General features: G+C 51.5%; 1 protein-coding gene, 1 long non-coding RNA gene and 1 other non-coding gene across 7 annotated transcripts in view; 1 reads left to right on the top strand and 2 right to left on the bottom strand.

Moving 5' to 3' along the window:
- The window catches only part of TNS3 (tensin 3), a 358,050-nt gene that overhangs the window by 210,925 nt on the left and 119,673 nt on the right, over positions 1-27,452 (bottom strand). For 2 of the 5 annotated variants that reach the window (XM_058296654.1, XM_058296656.2), the window contains exon 3: positions 17,624-17,661. The exons of the other annotated variants lie outside the window; for them this stretch is intronic. In XM_058296654.1, coding sequence (XP_058152637.1) covers positions 17,624-17,661 — 38 coding nt within the window. The remainder of the gene's footprint in view (positions 1-17,623; positions 17,662-27,452) is intronic. 5 annotated transcript variants of the gene reach the window in all.
- LOC139439009 (uncharacterized) lies at positions 5,186-5,889 on the bottom strand. Its single transcript, XR_011648774.1, has 2 exons — positions 5,790-5,889; positions 5,186-5,335 (listed from the first exon to the last, which is right to left on the bottom strand). It is a non-coding gene; the product is annotated as an uncharacterized lncRNA (long non-coding RNA).
- Positions 20,715-20,847, top strand: LOC111761704 (small nucleolar RNA SNORA1). Its single transcript, XR_002794983.1, has one exon. It is a non-coding gene; the product is annotated as a small nucleolar RNA SNORA1 (small nucleolar RNA).

Raw genomic sequence — 27,452 nt, 5'->3', positions numbered from 1 at the left:
ATCAAGCCAATGAGCCAGATGGCATAAGCAAAGGTTTGGGAAAGGCAGATGAGCTTGGCAGTCTCAACCAACCAACAGGTACTAAATCAGGGGTTCTTAACCAGGGGTCCACGGACAAAGATTTCAGGGGGTCCATGAGCTCGAACTGAAATTCAAAAAAACATTATTCTTGCGGCGACATGGTATGGGTGTGATCTATGTATTAAATAATACACAGTGTAGTGTGGACTTAATAATGGGCCCGTGGTTTTCATCTGACTGGCAAAGGGGTCTGTGGAACACAAAAGGTTAAGAAGTCCTAGGTTAAATAAACATTAAATAAGCACATGCACCTAAAAGAGCCCCATCTCCCACTACTTAGAAAAGAAGCTCAAGCAAGGTGGAGAAGAAAGGCTCAGCAAGACTTAACCTCCACCTTGCAGGTGAGTCGGAAAGCAACTTGCTGGTTAGGCCACATAAAAAGGTGTGACTGTGCCAAGTTCTATCCTTATACAAAAAGTGTCTCAATTTTAAGAGTTTGAGTTTTAGGATAACTTGGGCAAAACCTGGAGTGTAGTTTGCTCCTGTTTTCATCTGTGCAAAAACAATTCTTTGGGAAAGAAATTCATGATGAAATCAAGACTGCAGCACCTTCTTTTCACATGGTAACGGTCACAGGGTTCCTTCTGTCCCTCCAGCCCTGAACTAGGCACTGGAAAGTGAAAACAGACACAAAATTTCTCTGGCCCCGGGACCTGGGAAGAGGGATGGCTGCCTCATTTCTATACAGAGTGGCAATCTGACTGGTACGAGCTGGTTTTGCAGGGGCACTTTTATTGTTTTTTAGCTTTTCTTTTTACATTGTATGCTACTGATCAATAAAAACAGCCAGATATTTTCATTTGCCCATTACATATAATCAAGAAAAGATAAACTGTTCATTTTTTTAAATCATCATCATCTTTTATTACAAATAGGAGGGTTGAGTTAGAAGAGGTAGCCTCCCTCGAGAGATCCCATGAGAGAAGTGCATGCCAGCAGAAATATCAGCAATCCTGGTACATTTTGGCCAGAATTAAGGTCAACACGGAATGTTCTGGAATTCCAGCGGGAGACCCTAGGCAGGGCCCAGGGAGGGCTGCAGGAGGTGGCCTGTTTTATTCATTCAAGGCAGGTCATAAAGGGCTCCTCTGGGGTGAGGGAGCTCCATGGAGGAAAGCGACCCAAGGCAGCCACTTTAGACAAGTCTCAAAGCGGGCAGGGACTCAGCACAAAGCAAGGGCTACACAAGATGCAGACAGCCAAGACTGTAGTACCCTCCTTTGCTTCCTTCAGGAGCTTTTCCTTAACTCTGCTTCTGTGTGCTCTTTGTCAAGCCTGCCCCTGGAATCCCTAATTAGGTTCACATTCCTCAGGAAACTCTGGTACCCCACTAAGCGTTACAGCCCCATTTAGCCTGCTCCAGTCCCCATGAGAAAACATGGCTCACTGCCAAGGCAATTAAGCCCCCTCAATGCCACATGCCACCAATGGGTGAGTGGAAAAGAAACAGAAGGAAAAGGAGTGGAATCATTTTATTACATTTTCTCTAAAAGTTAAAGGGCAGCTAGTAAAGATTATATACCTTATGGGGCAGTTAACAAAACCCCATGCTTTCTGGGTTCTCGGTCGAGGCTCTCATCAATGTGGGAAACCACGAGGGTTTCTTCCAGTTCTGAGTCTAATAATTTTTAGAGGAAAAAAATAAATAAACAAAACCAAAGAGGCATGTGCCTATCCTAGATGTGATTAGCTAAAGCCACCATATTCTCTTTCGAACGCTCTTTTTCTCAGCATTACCACAGAGAGGCTCAAGAGCTGGTTCCTTTAGCCAACTGAGGCACGTGGCTCTGGGGCCCGTGAGGCCAGCGCTGGGTCTTCCTTGACTCCAGCCAAACACTGGTTACCACGCACAGGGAAGACAACAGATTAAAACTGCAATGTCCTGCTCTGCATCTACTGTATGACCAGTACTTGACCCAGGTCAGAAACTGAAGGAAGGTCTATTGTTGGACCAGTATCTAAAGAATTCCCCAAGTGGGTTGAAAGGACACTTTTCAGTGCAACTTGTACACACCTCGGCAACAGGCACATGAGGACTACCAGTGAGCAAGCCCAGGTCCTACAGAGCTGGCAGGGTGGGGGAGTGTGCCTTGTTGCAAACCTATTTTACAGTGCAGGACACTGAGGGACACAGAGGTTAAATAGTGTGTCCAACATCACATGCATATTTAGGCAAGATCAAAACCAGAGGCTACAGACCTCTTGGGCAGGCCCTCAACAGATTCCTGAATGTAAAATTATAAGAGTGAAAAAAAATTGCCATCACAATTGACAAAATACTTGTGGCATACATGCTAAGGAACCAGAAGAAAAATTCAGAAGTCCAACTTAAATGTAGAAAGATAGATAAAAATTAATATTTACTTTAAGAAGTCTAACTTCTTTTATTTTCATTTTTGGATCATTTAAATGTCCAAGGGTCAAGAATGAATAAATTGAGTAGAATTTGGGGAAAAAAAAAAAAGCTAGTGCCAGTGTGGAAAAAAAAAAAAAAAAAAGAATGAACAGCATCAAAATTATGGCTCCACAAGAAAAATTCTTTCTGAAACTCAGAGTCACTCTTCATCAATTATGGCATGACCAGTTTGGAAAAGTGATTTGTCATGAATAATTATCAAAGTTGGTAGATATTTCCATTTTATTTGATTAGAAGTGACAGCTGGTTCTACCTCTGCACGTCCATCCCCGCCATGATTTCCAGTGCTTCACTAAGAGCTCCAAAATGAACTCCAAGATGGTAGCATCATGCAGGCTCTTTGGCAACGAGATAGTGTCAATTTCTCCTCCCCTAGAATCTGGGCTTGCCCACTGACCTGTTTTGACCATGAGAATACTGCCTAACTGCTGCAGCCAGGCCTTCAGAGAGCCAGAGCTTCCACTTTGGCCTCCTGGGCCCTCGTTCCTAGACACCGGCTGCAATCCCAAAGGGCCTACCAGAAGACCCAAGAGCTAACCAAGAGCGAGCCAACAACGCCAGCTGCATTTCTCCATAGCCAGCACCAGCTCCCAAAACTAGGAGTGAGAAGGTTTGAGACCATCTAGCCATCCCAGAGCCCCAGTGAGACCTGCCTAGCCAAACCACAGAATCAGTTGTTATAAAAACTTTTCCCACTTAAGGAGTTGAATAAGAGCTGGGGTGCCAGGATATTCACCAAACTCTGGGCATGGCCAGACAAATGTGCTGTGTACTTGAATGTCATCTACACTTGACTGTGACCCAAGGAGGAAAAAGTTGAGCAAAACAGATCGAAAGCATATGGCAGTACTAAGACAGAGCACTGCCAAAGAGGTGGAGCTACTAGAACTCCCCAACACTGGGTACTGAACAACAACAAAAAGACACAGAAGAGTTCACGCTGACAGAGGAGACTGCCTGGGCATGGTGGGGGGCATGTTGGGAAAGGGGAGTTTTTTGCTTGGTGGGTGTGGCAATTCCAGATTATTTTATGAATCCCAAAAAAAGGAAGATCCTATTTGTAAACTGGGTGTGCTAGCCTTTGATAGCATTAAATTCAGCAGAGGTTGCTTTGATTGGATTCCCTGGTAAGAATGAGCTAGGGCTTTTCTGATTTGACCACATCAGTAAGCGTGACTCAGGCTGAGTCCCCGCCTCCTTGGTAGGTCTGATACAAATGGACAGATAGATGCAAAAAGGCACACAGAGGAGAGAACTTGGTCATTTTGATCCTGTCATGTGACAAAGGATAAGGCTCAAGCAGCTAAAGCCCTAGGAATGATGGGCCATTTGCCTGAGAGCTCACAGCTGACCCTGGGAAGACAGCCAAGGCTGGCCTAGGAAGCCCTGAGAGAGGAGCCCTGTGCCAGCCTGCAGCTGAGATGGGGAAGACGTGGGGCCCACACAGCTCAAGAGGAAGAGGAAGCCCCGGGAGGACGGACCATGCAGAGGTCGGCGGTCATCCTGCTCCAACACGTGGCAACTGACTTTGGTGAGGAAGAGCCTTGAGTTGGACTCTCTAGGGCATTGTAACTGTGAGCTTCTACCCCAAATAAAAACCCTTTATAAAAGCCAGTAGAGTTCTGGTACTTTGCATCGGCAGCCCTTTAGCAGACTAATACAGTGGATATAGAGTGTTTAGAGAACGCGCTCAAACTTCATGACTGCCTTTCCAGTAGGCGAGCCGGCGAAGACAAACAACAGTGTTCCAGAGCCCAGTGGATGCAGAAGGGCAGGGGGGCTTCTGGGTGCTGGTTCTTTTCTGTTTCTCCATCTGTGCTGTGATCACCCAGGTAAGGTCACTGGAAAATTCCATCATGCTGTAAATTCATGATCGTGAGGTTTTCAATGTATACTTCAATTTTAAATGAAAGTTTATTGATTTAAAAAAACATAATTGGTTTCAAGCCCCATAGAGTCAGCAGGATTTGAAGAGAAAAAGCTCTGCACTGGCATCAAGAGATGGAGCGGCATAGGGCATTCATTCTCCCTTCCTGCAGTCTACACTGACGGAATCATGCAAACTTCCTCTCTCAACTTCATGCTCCTCATCTGTGAAATGGGAATATTATCTTCGGGAGCTTGTGAGAGGAAACAACAGGGAGGCCATTTATGAAGCAATCGTGTAAAATAAATACTAATAGACAGGAGGAGGAGGGGGAGGGGGAGGAGAGGGTCCCTTCCCCGCTAAGATGGCTGAGAGCTGAAGTAAGAAAACCTCGATGGGCCAAGAGGCTGGACTGTATTTGCCCTGGCTCTCCCGACACACAAATTCCACATTACCCAGACTTTATACTTCCAGAGGCAGATTTCTGATGATACAGCTGCAGGAACAAGATCGATAATGGAATCGTATTTTAACAGGAATAAAACCAGGCACCTCTCCCCCTCCCCATTCAGCCAGGAGCCCTAGGAGTCGTTGGGGCTTAGGATACATGGCTGGAGGGGAGTGTCGGAACTCTGGGAGCCCAGTGACACGGGAACTGACCTCAAGAGAACACTGCTACTACCCGCACATCCCCGTCCGCCATGGTCATTTCCCAGGGGTAATTCTATTTGCTCCTGAGAAGGACGTATCTGGATGACATGCTTGGTACCGTTAACACTTAGAACAACTCAACTGGTGGGAGTAGCAAGTTAAGGAAAATATTTGGCTCCAACGTACTCACGTTTCCAATGTAAGTGAAAATACGGAATGCACAGGACAGTCTATGGAGTCCAATGAATGAGGGCCTTAATTATTCTTTTCAACGGAGCGCACCACTTTCCAAAACTACTTCCCAGGAGCTCCTAAATGCCCTGCACGAATCACAGGATCTATAATCACCTTGCCACCCCTCTGCAGCCACCTTCTAGTTTGCTGCTCTAGCCAGCCCTGCCCCAGGCAAATCCTCCTCGGCTTTCTCAGGCCTGCTCCTATCACTCCCTAGAAGCTTAAGGGGTTCCCGTCTAGGGGAAGGGCGCCCCGCTGAGTGCAAACAGCCCCTTAGACAAGGGGGCAGGGCGTGGCCAGTGGGGTGCAGGCAGGACGCCCGGCCCTGCAGCGCACCCAGCCCTGGACGCCCGGCTCTCCTCCACCCTCTCCCGCCTCCCCAGCCCCGCTCCCCAGCCTGACCCGGCCTGCCCTGTCAGCGGTGGCCGCTGCCGCGAAGCCCACCCTTCTCGCGCCCCCGCTGCCGGGGGCCCACGCATCAAGGCCCGAGCAGACCCACGGGGCAGAGGCGCTCTCTCGCCACCAGACCCCAGTCCTCACTCCAGCTCGACACTCCCTCCTTGGGCTGTGGCCACTCATGCTTGCGTCTCGTCGCACGGCATCCTCCCACTTGAGGTAATCGTGAGCGTCACCCCACTCAAAACACACACGCCCTAAAGGGAAGAGGGCGTGGGCAGGGCAGCTGCGCAGACGCGGAGCCGGGGGAGCACGCCCTCCCGCAGCCCGCCCAAGATGGCAGCCCGGAAGTGACGGGGCCAATCCCGTCAGCCCCTGCGCGCGGGCACGGCGGCCGGAGAAGCAAGACGAGGAGCTGCACGAGAGCCTCGGGACAAAGGAAGTGTGCGCTTTGGTCTGCTTGTTTCCTCAAGGGAAGAGCCGAGAAGCGAATAGGACCTGCGCGACCTTGAAAACGGCCCCCTTCGAGTCACAACGAGAGAGGCCGAGGAGGCCGTAGTCGTGAAACATCGCGCCCCTGCCCGTTTTTAAGCGCGCGGCAGTCACGGCGCGCTCCTGGGCGCGGGCCACGTCGACGCGCCGGCGCGAGGGTGACTTCCCGGGGCCAGGAGGGCCCGGCGGCGCCTCGGGGCTGAGGCCGCTTCACGGGGCGTCCGCTACGGGCGGCCGAGCCCTGGGCAGACCGCGCACGGCCGTGGGGCCCCGCTCACCCCCTTCCGAGGAGGCCCCCGCAACCGCAGGCCAACGCCACGGCCGGGACGACCCTGGAAACCAGCCACGGGCTCCCCACATCCGGGCCCTGATGTCCACTGACCTTCGTTAATGACAGTCGAGAGAAAGTGTGAGCTGGGGGGACCCGCAGGACCCCCGCCCCCCAGGCTTCACAGGGTCAACGTCCAGTGACACACCAGTGAAGAAAAGGAGTGCTCACCACGCGAGCGGAACACGTACCCAAACTCCTTATTGGTCAGGAGTCGCCGTCTCCTAGTCAACCATTCATTCATTCCACCATTTTTAAAAAGGTAAAGAAACCTCTGAAAGGACCAAAAGCTTGTATATATATAGGTTCTAGAATCAGAATTTCTGATTTCTGAGTATTTTTAACTATTACGTGTACAAAAAAAAAACCACCAGGAGTTCATTATTCTGATGAGTCTCAGAATTCTCAGAGCAAGGCAAAGTTTCCAGGGATGGGAAAGGCTGAGAGCCAGACAGTACTTCACTCTCTTAAGAATGTAAGTCTGGGAGCAGAGGTGACTCAAATGGTTGAGCACCCGCCTCCCACATGGGAGGTCACAGGTGCAGTCCCCAGTGCCTCCTAAAAACCAAACAAGAAACAAGGAAATAAATGAAAAAACCAACTCAGGGCAACCAATGTGGCTCAGTGGTTGAGCACCAGCTTCCCTGGTACCTCGAAAAAACAAAAACAAGTCTGCCTTCAGGCTTTGGAAAGTCCTTAGAGGGGTGAAGAGGTGAAGGGGACGGGCAGACACACTTGGAGCATGTGAGAAGGCAGGCATCAAAATGCCAGAAAACGTCCCAAAGTGCACCCTGCTGGCTGTGTCTGATGCAGTGGGAGAGGCATGCCACGAGCTATTTCCAGGCTTGCAGGAAAACGTGCAGCAACCGAGCTATTTCCAGGCTTGCAGGAAAATGTATGGGTAAGTGCCTCCTGAATCCCTGCCCCAACTAAGTCTTCACAAAAAGAGGAAGAAGAAAAAAACGTGCATGGTAGAGGTAAAGTTGTCCCCTACGCACTAAAACTCAGAGCATGGAGTGGAATGCTTAGCTGTTAAGTGCTGACCTACTGCTAAAATGCAGCTGAACGAAGGAGAAATGGGTTGATAGGAAGCCATCCTCCCGAATAGCTACACAAAAGTCACAACCAGCCACTGGCCAGAGGTCTTCTCCTCTCCATGAGACATTAAGCAATTTCAAAATGAGAGGGCATGAAAATGCAGGCACGAAGACAACACAGCTCCCCACACCCCCATACACACGAGCGGTCCCCAGAAAGCCTAAGTGTGCATGCTCTATTCCCTGTCCCCAAGGGGGCACAGCCAGTCAGGGGTGGCTGTCCAGGTACATGTGCTCGACTAGTTCAAAACAGGCACAGTCAGGAAAGGCCGCCATGAGGCAAGGTGGAAGGTTCTGGAAGGATGACAGCCATGGCAACCACCACTGTCACTGCCTTGATGATGCGTCTTGCAGAGATTTCTCAAACCCAGCAGGATACGGAAGGCTTCCCCATCAGGGACAACGGGAGCTGCAATCCTTTCCGGAGCCTGAGCCCAGGGCTCGGGAGAAGGAGGGGATGGGCAGGAGGGAAGGGCCGCAGGGAGTAAAGCCAGTGTCGGGGCACCCCCGTGTAGAAACAGGACTTGGCCTCCAAGCACAAATGGATGCATGGCTGCAGGTAGAGAGGAGCATCCTGGAATCTGCTACTCAGAGTTAGCGGTGCTGGATGCCAGAAGAGACAGACCAACGCAAAAGAACAGACGTTGTGGGGAAGGTCTGTTGATTTGAAGGAGAAACACTGGGGAGAGATACAAATGCCCTATTATGGCATCTCTAAAACTTGGAAAGGCCACTGGATGATAACAAGGTGAACTTGGCGTCTTCCTGCCCATTCAGAGATCTGCCAGGACATCATTCACAACGGGAAGAAACATTCTGTCTCTACAAGAAAGACAGCTGATGGGGGTGTGGGGATGACAACAATAGAATATACAGCGAAAGAAAGACGGGGAAGGGATGTGGCTCAAGTGGTTGAGCACCCACTTCCCACATGGGTAGGTCCTGAAAAAACAAAAACACAAAACAAACAAGCAAACAAAAAAACCAACTCAGGGAAGCTGATGTGGCTCAGTGGTTGAGCACCCACCTCCCACATGGGAGTTTCCCATGCCTCCTGAAAAAACAAAAACAACAAGCAAACAACAACAACAACTCAGGGTAGCTGATATGGCTCAGTGGTTGAGCACCAGCTTCCCATATACGAGGTCCTGGGTTCAATCCCCAGTCCCTATACCGTAAGAAAAAATAAGACGGAGGGAAGCAAACTCCCACAGACCACAATAAATTAATTTCAAATCTTTCAAGAATGGGCAATCAAGGAGAAAGAGGAACATGTCACACCCAGGGGCCCCTCGCACACCACGGGAGCCAGGGAGGGTGCTGAGTAAGACAGAATGGTCCCTCGCCGGGCTAGAAGACAGAGTGGACGCGGGGAAGGGGCTGGACCGGAGAGTTAGAAGGCTTATGGGTTGAACTGTGTTCCCCAAAGCGCTGATGGCCAGCACTCGCCACATGAGCTGGGGTAGAGACAAGGCTGCAGCGGACGGAGCTGTTAGGTTGGGGCAAGTTCATTCTGGGGTAGGTGGCCCTTACTGCCCCATCTCTGGCGTCCTCTAAGAAGAGAAGAGACACAAGGACGGAGGAGAGAGAGCAGACAGGAGGTGCTGCCGCACCCAGCCGGGGGCTGCCGGCAACAACCAGGGCCTAGACGAGGCAGGGGAGGACCCCACGGGGTGCAGAGGGCACACGGGTTACAGACACCCCAGTCTCGGACGTGTGACCTCCACACCGAAAGGATAAATTTCCATTGGGGCCCCCTGGCACGTGGAAACTAAGGCAGAAGGATACTGACGAGCCTGGAGCAACGAAGTTAGCAGCATAACACGGGGCAGGAGAGAGCATATGTTCTAAAGTCTGAGCAGTTCAGAAATGGGTGCTGGTGCCAAGCGGTAGGAAACGTGTCAATGAACAGGACGTTAACTCACATGGGAGAACGAAGAGTTCGGCACCTTCGAGAAGGAGCCAGAAGCTTCTGGAGACGAGGCAAGGGGCCAGAAGGGAGAGAGACGGGAGCCCAGACTGTGGAGGACGACCACGCCTCTCCGAGGACAGGGGCGGTGGGCTGGACTGGCTCGGCCCCCGTACTCGGGGAGCCTGCAAGCTGATTAATGTCACGCTGGGAACCTCGGAGGAGCTACGGGCACGTTCGTCACAGCCACCGCACACCACCCTGCCCCGTTAGGCACACACGGGCCACCAGCCAGACCCAGAGGAGAGGGGAGGGGGGCCGCCCAGCCCACGGCACCAGGGAGAGCACAGGGGTCCTTGAAAGCCCTTGCACGCGGCACAGAAGGCAGGCGCCCTTCTGTGGGGGACAGAGGGCGAGCAGGGGCTGCACCCTCCTCTTTGGGGAGCTGTGGACCAGCCGGCGGCAGTCCCTCAAGGGAAGCCTCCAGCACCTGCGGCTCAGGAGCGGAGACTCGGCCCTGGGGGGAGGCGGGGCTGGGGCTGGGTCCAGGGCGGGGGAGGAGCAGGTGGAGGAGGAGCAGGTGCAGGGCACTGGCCAGGAGGGGGTCGCCGAGCCCGCCGGGGAGGGCACAGGGAGGGGGCGGCGGGGCCCGTTCTCGGAAAATAACGCACCCACCCTCCCACCGTGCTGAGCCGACCCACCCTCACGCTGGGCCCGAAGTTAGAGCATTAAATAAGTTAAACAGGGTGGGGTGGAAAAGCGGGCGCCAGTCTCAGGAATGACCATACTTTCCCATATTTTCATTTTTTAAAAATGCACACTGATTTCTGCTAGTGGGGGGCCAACGCTTCGTGAAATAGCTTAACTGTTGCTAGAATCATCACAACAACTGCAGAGGGGTCTAGCAAGGGAGACTACGAATACCTAGACCGATCCTAAAGACAAACTGAAATCAAACCCAACAGTCCGGCGGGGAGAAAGGCCTCCTCCGGAAGCTTCCCGACCCTGGGCTCGGCACTCAGGTCACGGAATCCCTGGAGGGCGGCTCCCCTCGCGCAGGTGAAGCGCGGGCTTCAGCCCACGGCACCAAGCAGCAGCAGGGGCGGGTTCCAAGCCCGGCGCTGCTATCTGCTCCTCTCCCCCAGGGTCCCCAAAGGCTGAGGGGCTGCTTGCGACAGCTACACGTGAAGAAGTCCATCGCCACTTTTGTTTCTTAAACCCAAAGGACAGCGGGCAAGAGAAAACAAATGCGAGGCCGTAAATAATCACCCCTGGCGGCGTGACCACTGTCGGATCCCAGAGGGGGACGATATGAGACACGGTTTTCTGGGGTTTTTTCCCCCTACATTTGAGCTAGTGAAAACGCGTGTCGCGTAAACGCGCCTTCCAACAGGACATGTGCCCGCTGCAGCCCGGGACTGGCACAGCATTCCCACAGGTCTGCCTTGGTATTCTCTGTATCCAGGGGTTTCCAACATCATTTTTGTATTCAGGACCTTCTTCTCTCTGGGGCCCTTGGTCTAGCCCTGGAGAGGGGTGGGCTGTGAAACCAGATGACACATGGGCCCCTGATCCCCTGCAGCCAGACCCCCAGGAAGCCCCCTGCCCTGTGGCTTTTGGAGGGGGGGCTGGACAAAGGGCCGCCTGCCCGGACGACTGATAAACGCCCTCGCGCTGCGTGTGTTCTGAGTGGGGCAAGGCGCTTGATGGACCGCAGATGACCATCTCTTATAATTCAAGTCTCCTTTGCTCCAGGTGGCGCCAGGGCCCTGGAGGTCAATCTGCCAAAAATACTTTTGAATTTTACTACTACATCCTGCCTGGCCCACCCCGAGGCCCCAAATGCCGGGGCACGAGCCCCCAGTACTCAGTTAAAGGACCGCAGCCGTGTGGCTCGGTACACAAAGGCACACATTATGCGTCTGACAAAGTGCGATGGGGATATTTTTTTTTCCAGAAACCATCCGAAATACAGACATTTCAATAGCTGCAGTTCCTCCAAAGTCACCTTAGGAGACTAGACACATATTCCACTGATTTTGTCACGCATGAAAACTAGAGTGGGCTAAAACTCTCTGGGAACTGACTGCAGCATGTGTTCCAGGCCTTTGGAAGGAAAACCGCCTGGGGCTGAAGGAGGGTGGGCCACCGCGGGCCCGCCGGGCACCCCGTTCTAGTACCAAGAATGGAGGCATTCATCAGAAATGGAATCTTCCCCAAAAGCACCAAGCCTTGCCGTAAATGAAGTTATAGAAAAACAGGTGCTGCCAGCACGGGCGGCATTCTCTAAAGAAATTCTGAGAAATGTTTTCACAAAGTTCCAGTCATCCCGCCCCCGCCCAGCCAATACACTTTTCCTCTTGGGAAAGCACAGATGACCAAGAATTCACGGCAGCTGGGCAAGCGGGCTGGCCCTGGCACCCCAGACCCTGCAGGGAAGGTCTCCCCTGGGGCACAGTCAGCGCTGGGGGAGAGGGATGGTGTCGAGAAGTGGGGGTCCAAGGACACCTCAAAGGTGCTGGTTTAAATAACTGCATACACAAAAGCAAAAGCATCCCTTGGAAGCACAATAGGAATAGAAATGTTTTGGGAATGGATGGTGGAGATGGTAGTATAACAATTAACAGGACTGAAAGACGAATCTCCACGTGATTAAAAGGGGAAATGTTAGAATGTATATATGGTCACAGAACAAAAAAAATTTTTTAAATAATTCAACTACACACTCCAATGAGCCCTAAATGATGCTGTGGACTACAGTTAAAAGGACAACTATAAAAAGAGGCATTATCGAGTATAACAAAAGCTTCCAACCATGCAAGGTGTTCCTAACAGGCTGGCGTATGGGAACCTGTATTATATGCATTTATGTATGCTCTATAACCCCATCTTCTCGAATAAAGAGAAAACAAGGGGCCGGAAACATATGGTTAAAAGTGTTTAATGGTACTTCCAAATAAAAACCAAAGCAGACGCACGTCCATCACACACAGGTGAGTCCCTGTTGCCCTGTCCTCCCACCTGGCCTGGGGGCACCCACTCAGGCCTGGCCTCCTGCAAAGCACAGCAGGCGTTCATTACTTCGACCAGCCTAGAAAGCACCTGCCTCCGCACCGCCTCCCACAGCGCACAGGGTTGGGGACGAGGAAGGGGCGTGGAGGTTTCAACACTGACCTGACAGCAAAGGAAACGGAGGCCGCTCAGACCGGCGGGGGCCCACGACCCCGTCACCCAGCAGAGAGACAAGAGACGACATTCCCTCAAGCCTCAGTTCTGTCACCCACTTGACTGGTGCAGGAATAAGAGCTACTTCACAGGGTCGCCACGAAGCTTAAAGGGTGGCACATGGGAAGAGGACTTGGCCCAGTGGTTAGGGCATCCATCTACCACATGGGAGGTCCGCGGTTCAAACCCCGGGCCTCCTTGACCCATGAGCTGGCCCATGTGCAGTGCTGATACGCGCAAGGAGTGCCGTGCCATGCAGGGGTGTCCCCCGCGTAGGGGAGCCCCACGCACAAGGAGTGCGCCCCGTAAGGAGAGCCGCCCAGCGCAAAAGAAAGTGCAGCCTGCCCAGGAATGATGCCGCACACACGGAGAGCTGACACAACAAGATGACGCAACAAAAAGAAACACAGATTCCCGTGCCGCTGACAACAACAGAAGTGGACAAAGAAGACGCAGCAAATAGACACAGAAAACAGACAACTGGAGCGGGGAGGGAAGAGGAGAGAAATAAATCTTTAAAAAGAAAAGTGGCACATGAGTCATCGTTCCTCAATGTCAGCTCGTTCTGAATTACTTCTGGACACTTAATAAGAGAATGAATATCAGACAAAGCAAGAGAAAGCCCCAGAAGCAAGAAACTGAAAGCAACAAAACCCGGAGGGAAGGGAGAGCCCAGCGGATGCCCCCGGGCCTCACAGCAGAGGAGCCCAGATCACCAGCAGCCAGTCTCTGGGGAGAAAGCATCGCCTGACCTGGGCATTCTCCTCAGCCTCCAAACTGTCAGCTAAGACACTCTCACTGTTAAAAGGCAGCCCACTTCTGGTGGGTTGCTCTCGTGCATCCTTGAGTAGGGAGGTGCTGAGCACAGGGACACCCTGCGGGGCAGCCCCTCACCCGGCGCTGTGCAGGGTCCAGCTCTGCGGACCCGTGCATGCGGGCCCACGCGTGGTCCCGAGCTGGCAGTGCCATCTGAACCTCACGAACCTCATGTGCCAAGCAGGTGGCTTGGAGAGCAGACGCGTGCGGCTGCAGGCCGATGCCAAGGGCACCGACACGTGAGTTGTCATCAACGGCCACAGCGGGACTCTCTTTCCACAGGTGTGCAGTGCCATGCTCGTCAAGTCTCAACGGCACACCATCGTCACCTCAAGACGACACCGATTCTCAATCGCTTCCCTTCTCATCTCGGGGCGAAGCCAGTGGGGAACTCTTCCTCCGTTTTGTCCCCTCATCAAAATCGGCATTTCTAAAATTGCCCCATTTTTTTTTCTCTCTTGCTAATGAATCAATGGGTTACTAGGAAAAAAGCAAGTCAGAATGCCCCAAAATGCCCCAACAGCCCTGGTGGTCCATATAAGTCCAGCATTATCGAGAGAAAACAGCTGGGAATCCCGAATTTTCCAGTCACGGGGCATCGAGTGTGCTTAACTTTCTTATAACCTAAAAGATAAATAATGGATTTTCTGTGCCTCATAGGAAATGGCGTTACCCTGGCTTTGCACATGAGGAAGCTGGGGCTTGGGGACCCAGACTAGCTCAAGCAGACAGAAAGCACCAGGGGGTCGAGCCACGGCCTCGGCTCGCTTGCCCCTAACAGCAGAGCCTCACCTGGGCAGGGGCACCGCCTGGCACCTCTGGGACAGGGTGACCAAGGCCCGCAGGGCTTCAGGTCCCAGCTCCTGGTTCCGGTTTCCCTGCTGAACCCCAATATGAGTGGGAGGGGTCCAGAGGGACCCCAATTCTGGCGGAAAGGATCCTCCATGCCTTCCCATCTGCAGAGGCGACACCACAGGCCTGGGCCAGGTTTGATAACAGTGGGGTGGCCACGGCAGCAATGCCAGCTGAGTGCCCGGCACGCTAACCACGCACTGGCGAGCAAGCCGAGCCCCCCATCTCCGTGATGCACCCCGTGTCCCCCGGCCTGTGATGTCAGCTTTACAAAGGCAGATGCCGAGGAGTAATCCCCGCAGGACGCTGTTACTCAGTTATCGGCCAAACAGGATTTGAAGACAGACCAGGGCCTGTTGTGATGGCTAAGTTCACGTGTCACCTTGGCCAGGTGAGGGCGTCCAGCTCTTAGCTCAAGCAAGCACCAGCATGAGTGGCCCTGTGTGGAGCATAGCCGTAGGTGAATTTGCATTCATAGTCAGCTGACTGCATCTACAGTGGATTGCATCTACAATCAATAAAGTCCACTGTCCTCCACAACACAGGGAGATCCCTCACTCATCAGCTGGAAGTGTTAAAGGAAGAACTGAGGATTCAACAGCCAAAAAGAAGGATTTCTATGGCCACTTCAGCCAGCCAGCTTCATCAGAGTTTCCAACTTACAGCCCACCCTACGGAATTTGGAGGTACCAAACCCCACAGTCGCATGAGCCAATTCCTACAATAAATCTCTTAATATTTACACACACGCAGCTCCTGTTGGTTTTGTTTCTCTAAAGCACCCTAATGCATCCTAGTTCCTAACCAAATCCTCCCAGGAAATCTGTGTTTAGGGAGCATAAACAGCTACACACACGCACACTCGGCAGTCAAAAACGCCAAAGCCCGTGTGCAGCGGGGTTCCCGAGAAGCCCCATTTCAGCTCCTGACAGCACACGCTGCTCCCACCCACTCCTCTCCAGGCCAGCGCCTCACAGCCCCGACAGTGGCGGCATTATGTTTTTGGGATAAGGGGGTGCTTTGTTATTACTGGAGACCTCCCCCTGCCATTCGAAACTGTACTTGCAAATCAAATGAACGCAGGTGCCCCACCACACCCGATATGCCAAGAGCTTACCTATCTCGCAGCAATCTGCCAGTTCTGGGGAGAGAGGGAAGGCTTTGGCAATGGTCAGGGATCTGAAGAAACCAAGCCCCTAAGCGGCCAGAGATGGGCCCTACTTACGGAGCTCCAATGCAGCAGGGTTCATTACGGCAGCTGCAGGACAGAAGCGGCCAGGGCCCCGATTTGTCCCAGGGGAGGCGCCTATCCGGTGTAGCCGTCCTCCCCCAGCTGCTCTTCCCACTGGACACAAGGAGGCACAGGCAATGCCAGGGGTTTACAGGATTTCCTCGGGGATGAGGGGGAGCCCTCTCCAGAATCTGCAATGGCCCCTAAAGGCTGTGTTTTCCCCACTCCCCTCCACCTACAGAACCGCTGGGCCCATCTAATCTCTCAGGCTGAAAGTATGCAGCAGGCCCACAGGGGATACATGAAGGAATATGATACAGCCATAAAAATGAACGGCATTCTGAAACGCACGACAACACAGATGACCCACGAAGACATCGCATTGAGTGAAGTAATCCAGACTCCAAAGGACAGAGGTCCCTTATATGAAACTAGGATATGCAAATTCGTAGAGACGGGCAGAAGAGAACGGCTCACCAGCTGGGGGAGGGGGACGAGAGGGAGGGCGATTGCTCAACTGGTGCGGAGCTGCCGCTAGAGGCGGTGAGGAAGTTGGAATGAGGGGTGGTGGCGCTGGCAGCACGGTATTTGAATGTAACCAACATCGGTGAACTAGACTCTTGAAAGCCATTGAAAGGGGACATGCTGAATTGTACATATGTTACTAAAATAAAAAGTCAAAAAAAGAAAAGCACAAGGACTACCGGGAAAGGAGCGTATCTGAGGGCAAAGGAGGCCTAAAATAAACCAAGGTCGGAAATCAGTCATGCCTACGAGTGTGTGAGCAAGCGGCACCTCGCTGAGCAGAAAAGGGAAGCCGTCCCCACAGAGAAACTGAAAGCGATAGCAAAAGGTCCAGCGGCACCCGGCCAGGGGTGCCCGGTTCTCACCAACAGCTTACAAGGCAGGTGCCGCGCTTCTCGGGCAGTCGGGCAGGCGGGGTGGTTTGGGAAGGACAAGGTGACAGCTATGTCGGGGCTTGGTAACGGGTACAGTGGGTGCATTTCACCATCCACTCTATTTTCACATGCATCTAGAATGTTCCATAATAACACATTTAAAAAGAAAAATCATTTAATCCATTGATGGAAAAAAACAGGGCTAGACTAGCCTGTAGTTCTTCTGTGTGTGACTGGGGGGGACGAGGGCACGAGGAACTCGTCCTCATCCGTGAAACACTGAAGTGAATCCCATTCCATAAAGGTAAGCCAGCTTCCAGCACGGCCTCCCGCTCAGAACCTGAGGACGGACGCACGAGAGAGACTCGAATAGCTGCCCAGCGATCATAAATGCAACAGAATTCCAAGGTTCTGTAAATCCCATCTACCCAAACCACCAAGGAAGCCTCCCACCAACCCCAATGCCCAAAAACCCAGGACATGCCCTCTAATCCAAGGGTCATTCTAAGGGGTGTCTGGAACTTTCTAGAAGCCATGTACATGCCATCTCCCTCCCAACTGAGCCCAATACAGCACGTCAAGGCCTCCAGGGCTTACTGGGGCACCGTTCAGCAACTGAACCTTCCAGAGAACATGCAAACTCAAGATAACTGCTACTTCACGCAGGCGCCCAAGCTCCCGCGACAGGCTGCAAATCCCAGTCCATCGATGAGCAACTCCCCTCCAGGGAAACCAGAAAAACCCTTCTGGCCAGGCTTACTTCCTTCTCTATCCCTGCTTCCCTCTCGACTTCAAAAAGGAGCATGCCCGTGCAATTAGAAACAAGGGATCATTTTGTTACCGAGGGTATTCTGGTGACACGGCCAGAAGAAAATGATTTCATTCTTATCTGAAATCAAATTCTTAAGAATTAAGTTCTATAACCAAAAACAGGGATTTCCTGGCTCTCCGGTTTATTCTTGAGATGAAAAAGTATATGACCCATCACACACGATCCACTGGCCGTTCCTCTCCTCAGGCATTTCATTTCGGTGGCCGAGTTCCAAAGGGTCCCCCCCTTACACAGATCATTCGGCAGCGGCCCACTGGGCTATAAAAAGCCACATGGGAAAAGAAACGCGATGCTTACCTTGGCTTCACATTTCCTGTGGCACGAATAGCTGCAGACTGGAAGGAAAGAGAGAGACAGCGTGTGTGTCAAGTGGTCTCGGCAAGGCGTATTTCACAGCCCCAACCCTCCCAGGCCCTGGAGAAGTCTGGGCTGAAGAGCCCGGGGCTGGCTCCCAGGGCACGACCCATCAGCTTCTCCCTGACTGAGGAACGTCACTCACCCATGGCGCAATCCAAAGTTTCACCAGAGCTGCTCTGGACACGTGCAGAAGGGCTAAGCTGCAACCGCTCTCGGGGAGCGACTGCTCGCAGATGAGGTTACGATGGCCCTGGCGGAGGTTTCTCGGGAGCAGAGCGATAAACAGGTGGTTTTTATAAAGGGTAACATCCCCCCACATCTGATCCCCAAAGAAGAAAGGCAGTGAATTTGGGCAGTAAAAGGCATGTGCCTGGAAATCTCTGCGCACCCCGGAAAGAAGAGGGGGCCTTGAAAAGCCCCCGGGAGGGTCCAGATGGGAGCCTTCAGGTTACTGCATACGATTTCCTGCCCCTTCCATTTCCGGACACCTAAGACCTGACTGTCAAACGGAAGTCACAAGGATGTAGAGACGGTGGCCACGAGAGGTGCTGAGGGCAGGGTGAGGGTAAAGGAGGTGTGATGTGGGGGCATTTTCAGGACTTGGAGTTGTCCTAAATGATATGGCAGGGACAGATGCAGGACATTATATATCCTGCCATAACCCACTGAATGGACTGGGGGAGAGTGTAAACTACAATGTAACCTATTACCCATGCGGTGCAGCAGTGCTCCAAAATGTATTCACCAAATGCAATGAATGTGCCACACTGATGAAAGAGGCTGTTGATGTGGGAGGAGTGGGCGGGTGGGGAGTGGGGCATATGGGAACCGCTTATATTTTCTAATGTAACATTATATATGATCTATGTGTCTTTTAAAAATAAATTTAAAATAGACTAAAATAAACAAATAAATTCATGTGTAAATTCCCACGGACCCCTCCAACTGGGCCAACTGTGTGGACCCAATGGGTCGTGGGTGGGTCTGTAAATCCAGCAACGGGGCCTCAGAGCTGGGACCAACGCTGCCTTCCCTCCACAGACACAGCCGTCCTGATGAGACCTGCAAGCCTTCTCCCCCGCCGGGGGGCGCACGGCAGGCAGCCCCCAGACCCCAGGCTTCCGGGTGCAAGGAGGAGGACGAGGGAAGGCAAGTGGAAAGTGAAGCAGCTCCGCCGAAAGCCCCGGCGGAGCCTGCCAGGAAAGCTCTGAGAGGACGTCCAGAAAATTCCCTCTCCCCAAGGAAACTGCCGACCCACCGAGGCGGCTGCGGGCTGAGGGATGGAGAGTGGGGCCTGGGGAGGCGGGCTGGGCCTGGCAATCCATAAAGAGCTGGGATAATTCTCCTGGCAAGACCTGTTTTTCAAATGGCCTTTAAGTTTGTGAAATTGTTCACCAAGGCAAATATTGCACACCTGCTAGAGGGAGCGCTGCACGAAGACGTGGTTTTCAAATCAAGGGAAACCTGCCGCTGGGCAAAAAGGGGCTTCCTCCCCCCAGATTAAAAACCAGACAGAAAACCAGCCAGGGGCCTGGAGGCAGCGGGAAGGACCGCGGAGAGGCCACTGGCCTTCGGTAAGAGGGTGAAGGCATCTCGGGCACCTGGACAACCCACCCGCACCCACGAAATCCCACGTGGTGGTCGACCCAGTCCCATTTAGACGACAGCCTCGGTGGGCCATCAGCCCTACGACGACCCGACGAGCCACACCGCCTCCAACCCTCCCACACGGAACCAGCATCAGAGCTGCTGCGCATGACGACAAAGGGCGGCAGGGCGGGTGGGGGGGTTTAACTTCTGAGGGGGTCAGGAAGGCCCGGGCCCGCGGCCCTGCTCTCGTGGGTCGCTCGTTCTGAGGGAGGCCAGACGCCATGTTGGAAGGAGACCCAAGCAGCCCCGTGGAGAGGAGCGTGGGGAGAGAAACCGAGTCCACCATCAACCGCCAGCCCAACTCGGCAGCCGCGTGGGAACAAGCCCTCCAGCCCTGGGCGACCCTTCAGGGGACTGCAGCCTCGTGACAGACCCTGAGTCACAAGCGCCTGCCCAAGCGTCCTGCAATTCCTCGTCGCCTGTGAGATGACTGTGCACCGATGCTCGCTGGCGGCGGGTCGGGTTCCAGGGCCGCTTTCAGGAGAAGCCTGCGCCTGATCGCCACCCGGGGTCACGGTGTCACCAGGATGGAGGGACGCCAGAAAGCAGCAGAGCCTGCCCTCAAAGTGCACCCCACTGCCGGGCTAAGGCAGGAAGTACCCGCTTCTCAAATCCATCCTTCTCCTCAGAACCCAAGACGGGCAGCTCTTGCTATGTTGTTGGTTTTTTCAACTTTTTAGTTTGAAGTAACTTCAAACGTACAGGAAAGTTGCAGAAATAATACAGAAACAAAACATAGAACTCCAACATAACCCCCAACCACATACCCAGATTGTAATTTTGTAACATTCATTATATCATTCTATTTTCTAAACACTTAAGAGTAGGCTGCTTACATCATGTGCCTCTACCTTTGTTTTAAATACTGAACTTATACAAATATTAGGCTGCTTTTAACTATATAAACTATCCTGAATTACTCAGAGTGAAAGAAACATGTTTTCTTTTCTCTTTTTTTTGTCTTTTAAATCAAGCAGTCCCTCAAGACTGTGCAGGTTCTGAAACAAAAAGACTGTGCACTCCATTCCCTGCTGAAAATAAGACCGTGCACACCATGCCCTGCTGAAAATCAGCAAGTCACCCGCACCATCTCGGGGGCTATCAGTAGGCCGTTCCTCTAAGGTGGTGATCCTGTGTCTTATTTAAACACATCTATCTCAGTCTCCCAGCACCTCATTACCTTCGCTTATTTATTTTAGGTGAGAAGAATCCTGCTAATACTAAAGGCAAACATTGCCCTTACGTTAAAAATAATAATTTGCCCACAGGCCTCCTTGTGCAGCTTGTCTTCTGCTGAAATACCAACATATCCTCCGATCTTAAAAAGAAGCCCTCAAGCTGTGGAGCTCAGCGTCCTCTTCTGAAAAACGGGCTGTCACAAAGCCTCAGTCCATATGAGAATGGGCAGTTGACCATGGTGTCCGGAAGTGATAGATGTGGCTACAATGAGACACAAGTTATGCTTCCATCACAGTAAATCAAATGCTACCGTGACAATGAGACCTGTAACAATTTTTCATTAAGGTCATGAGTTAAAAAAATGGATGTAATAAGACTTCGATATTATAAGCAGATTAAAGGCTGGTACATTTTGGATCATTTGCCAAAATAAAATTGTACTCTTTCTAGGGACCTAAAGTGAACAACTTGAAGAAATTAGGACCCAAGAATTCTAGTCAACAGGTGGGGAGTTTCTGAAGCAGACATCAGTTTGTCCACACACAAGTGGAGATGAAAAGAAGCCCATGTACAAGAATCGTGACAAGGCCGACTGGAAACCATTGTGGATTCTTTCTAAAAGGGCTATCTTGAAGGTAAGTCTTGTTTTAAGCTTCAGAGGACTTGGATAATTAAATGGAATGATCACATGTTGAATTCAGTAAATTAAAAATGTATTAACTTATATACTAAATATAATAAAAATACTCAACACTGTAAAAAAAAAAGGGGGGGGGGCCACTGGGAGGATTATCGAAACATGCAGACGCGTCACATGCATGCAACAGCAGTGACGGCCGTTCAGTTAACTAACGCGCCTCCTAGTACCACTTCTGCTGGATTACCCATCCAAAGCTGCTGACAAATGGAGGGCAGACCCGATTCTGGCCAATGGGCAGTGAAGTGAAATCTCCCGGGGGCTTCTGCAAAGGTCCCCTTACTGCCATGAAAGAGACCCAAGAAGAAGCACCCCTCCTCCCCGGATATGTCCAGGGGCACCTGGACCGTGGGGCCATCCCAGCAGGAAGTGCAGGGAGGGAGCCAGGAGCCCCACGTGCCCCCGGAGCCCGCCCGCCCGGCGCATTTGTTGTGCTGCCAGACGACACACAGACAAACGATTTTGAGCTGCCCCGAGTGCTTAGGTCTGTTATCTCACCGATCCCCACGACAATCAGAGAGAAAGCTGCATTTTTACCTCCATTCTGCAAAGAGAAGAGCAAAGCACAGATGTGAGAATCGTGGCCCAGGTGACCGCACAGGGAGGTCGTGGAGTGACATCCACAAAGCAGGGGCTGCTGCCTCGGCCTGGCTGGAAGGAGCAGCACACACGGCACAGGCTGGACTTACAGAGCTGCTAGTGGGCAAAGGGGCCTGCTCCTCAGACGACGAAGCAAGCCCACAGAGAAGCAGGGGCTGTCGGGCGGCCGAGCCGCTGGAAAGCCCGCGCCAGCCAAGGCGCCCTGACTAAGAACAGCGGCCCCCCACGACTCACGGTCCCCAGTCGGCACTCGTTTCTCTACCTGAGTCAGGGGAAGGACGAGGTGATAGCAAAGACCCCCCTCCCTGAAAGTGAAGCTGCTTAAGCAATAAAGAAGAGAAGTGATATATCCACCAATAAAACATTAGCTCACTATTAGATATCATTTCTAAAAATTGCCTATGTGAAAATGCTCTTAACAGCCAGGCTTACAAGACACCAAACACGACGTACAGCACGAAAGAAGCTTTGCTAGCCCACCCACAAGGGATGGGAAAGAGGTATCACCACACCTAAGCTGGGACAGGACAGACCTGACAATAAATCCTGTTGGGAAAACTGGCTCAATGACCAAAAATCATAAATAACAAATTTCAGATGAGTCAAACATAAAACTGGGTCAAAATTGGAAAAGCAGAAATTTATATTAGAATAAAATATAACAAAATACCTTTGTGACTCTGGAGTAGAGAAGACATTACATTCCCAGGCAAGAAACAAAAACAGGAACCAAAAGGAAATGATCTGAACAGATCTGAACAAACCAAACTGTAAATTGTTTGCATAACAAGCAGCTGTTTGGAACGTTTGAAATAATCAAGGTGGAATGAGAAAGTGGCATTTTTGTACTCCAAAACCATAAAAAATTAGCCAAGTCCTGCCTGATACTGGAGACCAAAGGTTAATTCTCATAATAAATACTTACAACTCAAAAGGAAAAGACAAATAATCTAGTTTTTTAAATGAGCAGAGGGTTTGAATGGCTAGTTTAAATAAATAGGAGTGCCACAGACATCTTAAGTGTCTCTTTTTTCGATGCTCAACTTCAAAAATAATCAGAGGAATGAAAAACATAACAAAAACGAGGTACCGCTTCTCAGCCCTCGTCTGGCAAAGATGAAAACCTGACACCTTTCAAGTGAAAGAGTCCTTGGCTCTCCCGGGATTCACCAACACCGTTTCCCTGTCAAAAGGCCTTGTTCCTTCTCCACCCACAGCCTAAATTCCTGGGCCTGAGGGGCTGCCGGGGAGAGGATGTTTCTGGGAACTGAGGACAGGCAGACGCAGGCTGCCTGGCTGCTCCTCTCGCAGCTGAGTGTCTGCAGAGCCCCCCTGTCAAACCGGTTTCCAAAGTCCTGTTCAGGAATCCTGGCTCCTGCTCCCAGAGGGAACTGTCCAGAGCCGGCTCTAACAACCCACATTTTTTATACATTGTCTTGGAATTGCTATTCTTCAAACCGTTTCTAAGTGCCTTGGGAATCCAGGCCGCTGCTTCCAGGGTTGTCAGCATCTTCCATGCATCACTCTCTTCACATTTACCAAGTTACACACGGTCCCTCTTCCACCACCCTCAGCTTCTCCAGGAGTCTACCTCAAGTTCATCAGCCTTTTTATTTTTTTTAAAGATTTATTTATTTTTATTTATTTCTCTCCCCTTCCCCTCCCCCAGTTGTCTATTCTCTGTGTCCATTCACTGCTTGTTCTTGGTCCGCTTCTCTTGTCATCCGCACAAGAATCTATGTTTCTTTTGGTTGCGTCATCTTGCTGCATCAGCTCTCCGTATGTGCAGTGCCATTTCTGGGCAAGCTACACCTTTCTTTCGCGCTGGCCGGCTCTCCTTATGGGGCGCACTCCTTGCACATGGGGCTCCCCTACGCGGGGACACCCCTGCGTGGCACGGCACTCCTTGCGCGCATCAGTACTGCGCATGGGCCAGCTCCACACGGGTCAAGGAGGCCCGGGGTTTGAACCGCAGACCTCCCATGTGGTAGACGGACGCCCTAACCACTGGGCCAAGTCTGCTGCCTCACCTGCCTCTTGAAGGCACTGTGGGTCCCCAGGAACAGGCGGCACAGAATAGGGTGGGGTAGACGTCCACCGCCGTCAAGGCTCTGGAGAAGACCCAACAAACACTCGTGTCCACGGCTTGGCCCTGCTGCGCTCTTCCTTGCTTGCTGGTCATAACTGCCACCACGTCTCAGCACAAAGCAAGCACTAAGTAACTTTTTCTCAGATTGATGAACGTGCACCTACCGATCTGCTGATCTCACACCAGACCCTTCTCTATGATTGCTTATCATACTGTGGACTCCTCAGAGATAAGGGCCCTACCTTGTTTCCAGACCCTGAGCCCCGCTCCCCCACTTCAGGTTGTGAGCTCGTCAAAGATGGGACTGCCCCCCACAGACAGTGAGCTCCTCAAAGTCAGGACCAAAGTCATCACCACTATCATCATCACCATCACCACGATCATCCCATCACCATCACCCCATCCCCATCACCATTGTCATCACCACCATCACCATCATCATCATTGCCAACATCACCGTCACCCCTATCATCACCACTATCTTCATCACTATCATCACCATCACCACTGTCATCACCACCATCACCATCATTACATCACCACCATCACCATCACCATCAACATCACCATCATCCTTATCATCACCACCATCTTCACCACTATCATCACCATCATCACCACCATCGCCATCATTATCATTACCACCACCACCACCATCACTGTCAACATCATCATCCTTATCATCACCACCATCTTCACCACTATCATCACCATCACCACTATCATTCCCATCACCATCATCACCCCATCACCATTGTCATCACCATCATCATCATCACCACCTGTATGATCCACATCACCATCATCACCACCACCTTCACTATCATTATCATCACCATCATCACCACTACCATCATCCCCCATCATCACCACCATCATCACCATCACCCAACCCATATCATCCACATCACCATCACCACCACTATCACCACCACCACCTTGACTATCATCACCACCACCACCATCACCATCACCCGTATCATCCACATCCCCATCATCACCATCACCTTCCCTATCATCATCATCCCCATCATCCCCATCATCACCACCACCACCCATATCATCCACATCCCCATCATCACCACCACCTTCCCTATTGTCATATCTCCATCATCACCACCACCACCATCACCATCACCCGTATCATCCACATCCCCATCATCACCACCACCTTGACTATCATCACCACCACCACAATCACCATCACCCATATCATCCACATCCCCATCATCACCACCACCTTCCCTATTGTCATATCTCCATCATCACCACCACCACCATCACCATCACCCGTATCATCCACATCCCCACCATCATCACCACCACCTTGACTAACATCATCATCACCACCATCACCACCACCACCTTGACTAACATCATCATCACCACCATCATCACCATCACCTTGACTAACATCATCATCACCACCACCACCATCACCACCATCATCATTACCACCACCATCTTCACCACTATCATCACCACCACCACCATCATCACTAACACTATTTGAACACTTTCTTGAGCCAGGCATGGTTCTCGGTGTTCTTCATGAATTTCCTCTTATCCTCCCAATGACCAAAACAGAAAATTCAAGCAGAAAGGGACAACAGGAACTCTGGAGTCCATACTCACTGCTACCATGCTCCTTGAAATATGAGCCAAAGAAAGGGCACTTCTGCCAAGATACCGCATCAGATCGATGCATGATTACTTATGCCACATACGTAAAATATGTAACATATGTAATACATATTATATGTAATACATATTAATGTGAAAAGCATTCCTTGTGACTAAGTAGCGCACACACACAGGAACCCACAGTAAATGTATGTTTTACCTATATGTAACCATATAAATTATGGTTTCTCACCAGAGTATTGAGAAAAAGTGGACATCCTAGAGATCAACTCTTCAACCTACAAATGGCAAAGATCACAGCACTGAGGGCCAGGAAAGAGATGCGCCCTGCCCAGGGCAACGGCTTCTTGTGGAAGAGCCAATCACTGACCTTGCCAGGCTCCGACTCCAACTCAGAAAGCAGCGTCCCCATGTCCCGGCAGTGCTCCTGTTATCCACACATCAGCACAGAGGGGGGAAAAAAGCCAGGCCCCACTTCCACCTCTTGGAATGTTGACAAGAGCAACAGCTGAAACGATCTTAATACACACCACCATATATTAAATACTTGGCTCAACCTACACTGGCATACTTACCCAGGACTACTGTATCCTCAATCATGTCGACGGGTATGCCAATTCTCTAGCCGTATTTCAGGCCAGACTAATGTTGCTGGAAGACAAGAATGCCTTATCTTGTAATAGGACCCTCCACTGTGCCGTTTCCCCTCTCCAATCTCTAACACGGCCCTCTCCAAATCACTACGCTCATCTTACAAGGGACTCGGGCCAGAAATGTTCTGCCATTCCACTATCAGCACACGAAAACTGAGAGGAAAGATGTAATTACAAATCTGAGGAGTGAAACCCATCCACAAATGAAAATGTTCTTCAGGTGAGGCTCTGCCAGGGGAAGGACACATGACTCAGAAATCAGGCAAAGGGGCTCAAGCTGAAGAGATCCCCACTGATCTCTAACAAAGCAGATTTTTTAAAATATGCTAAGCTTATGAACTACTGAAATGAAACAACTGACTTTTTATTTAACCTTTTGTTCACGAGTTAATTTAACAAGCATTTGTAACACCTACAACCAAAACATGCCTTGATTCTAAAAACAGTTATTGGGCTCCTACACTACGCAAGCACTGATCTGGACCCCGGGATACAACTGCAGAAAAAAAAGAACGTCCCCACTGAAATGTATATTCCCGGGGCACAGGATAAAGAACGTAAACAAGTCAAGGCTGAAGAAAGCAATGGGGGTGGTAGATGCTATGGAAAAACAAAGCAAGGCAAGGCGGGGCCACAGAGCTCAAAAGTGGAGGGGACGTGGGCTAGTATTTCACAGCAGGGGTCAGGAAGGGCACAAAGGCACCGGGAGAAGAGTAGCAGCCAGTGGGTGAAAAGGTGGTGGGAAGCCAGGCTGGGCGCTTTCGGGCAGACCAGCATCACGACGGTGCTGCACGGTAAGCCGCTGGGGGCACTGACCCAAGTCGACCATCAGCCGATCAGTGAGGTCACCTCAAGGTCACTTCAAGGTGCTAGGACCCGACGCTGACTGTGAAGAGCTTGCACTACCCACAGGTCATTCCCTGTGCCCAATGCCTTCTGGAAGGGGCACATATGCAGGTCAAAGCCCCCAGCAAGGCTCCACAAAGCGTGGTGGGAAATGTGGAATTAGGCTCAAGCAGGTCCCACTTCACCCAAGCCACCCCTGGAGCCCTGCCTCGGGGCCTCCTCTGGTCTAAGAGGCTGGAGACCCTCCTCCCACCACCCACGTCCACCTCAACAGTGCGAGGGGCGGACGCTGCCCTCAGCCGGCTCAGGGCCCTGGGCTCCCACGTGCTCTCATTCTTTTCATGTGTTCCTGCCTCACTCTAGATTTGGCCAAGAACGTTACACCGCGCCTTGAAGGAAAACACTTTACTA

The sequence above is a fragment of the Dasypus novemcinctus genome, chromosome 5 (assembly GCF_030445035.2).
Source record: "Dasypus novemcinctus isolate mDasNov1 chromosome 5, mDasNov1.1.hap2, whole genome shotgun sequence".
Classification (NCBI taxonomy): domain Eukaryota; kingdom Metazoa; phylum Chordata; class Mammalia; order Cingulata; family Dasypodidae; genus Dasypus; species Dasypus novemcinctus.
Note: the sequence above shows the minus strand (reverse complement) of the source record. Positions and strands in the feature narration are given on the sequence as shown.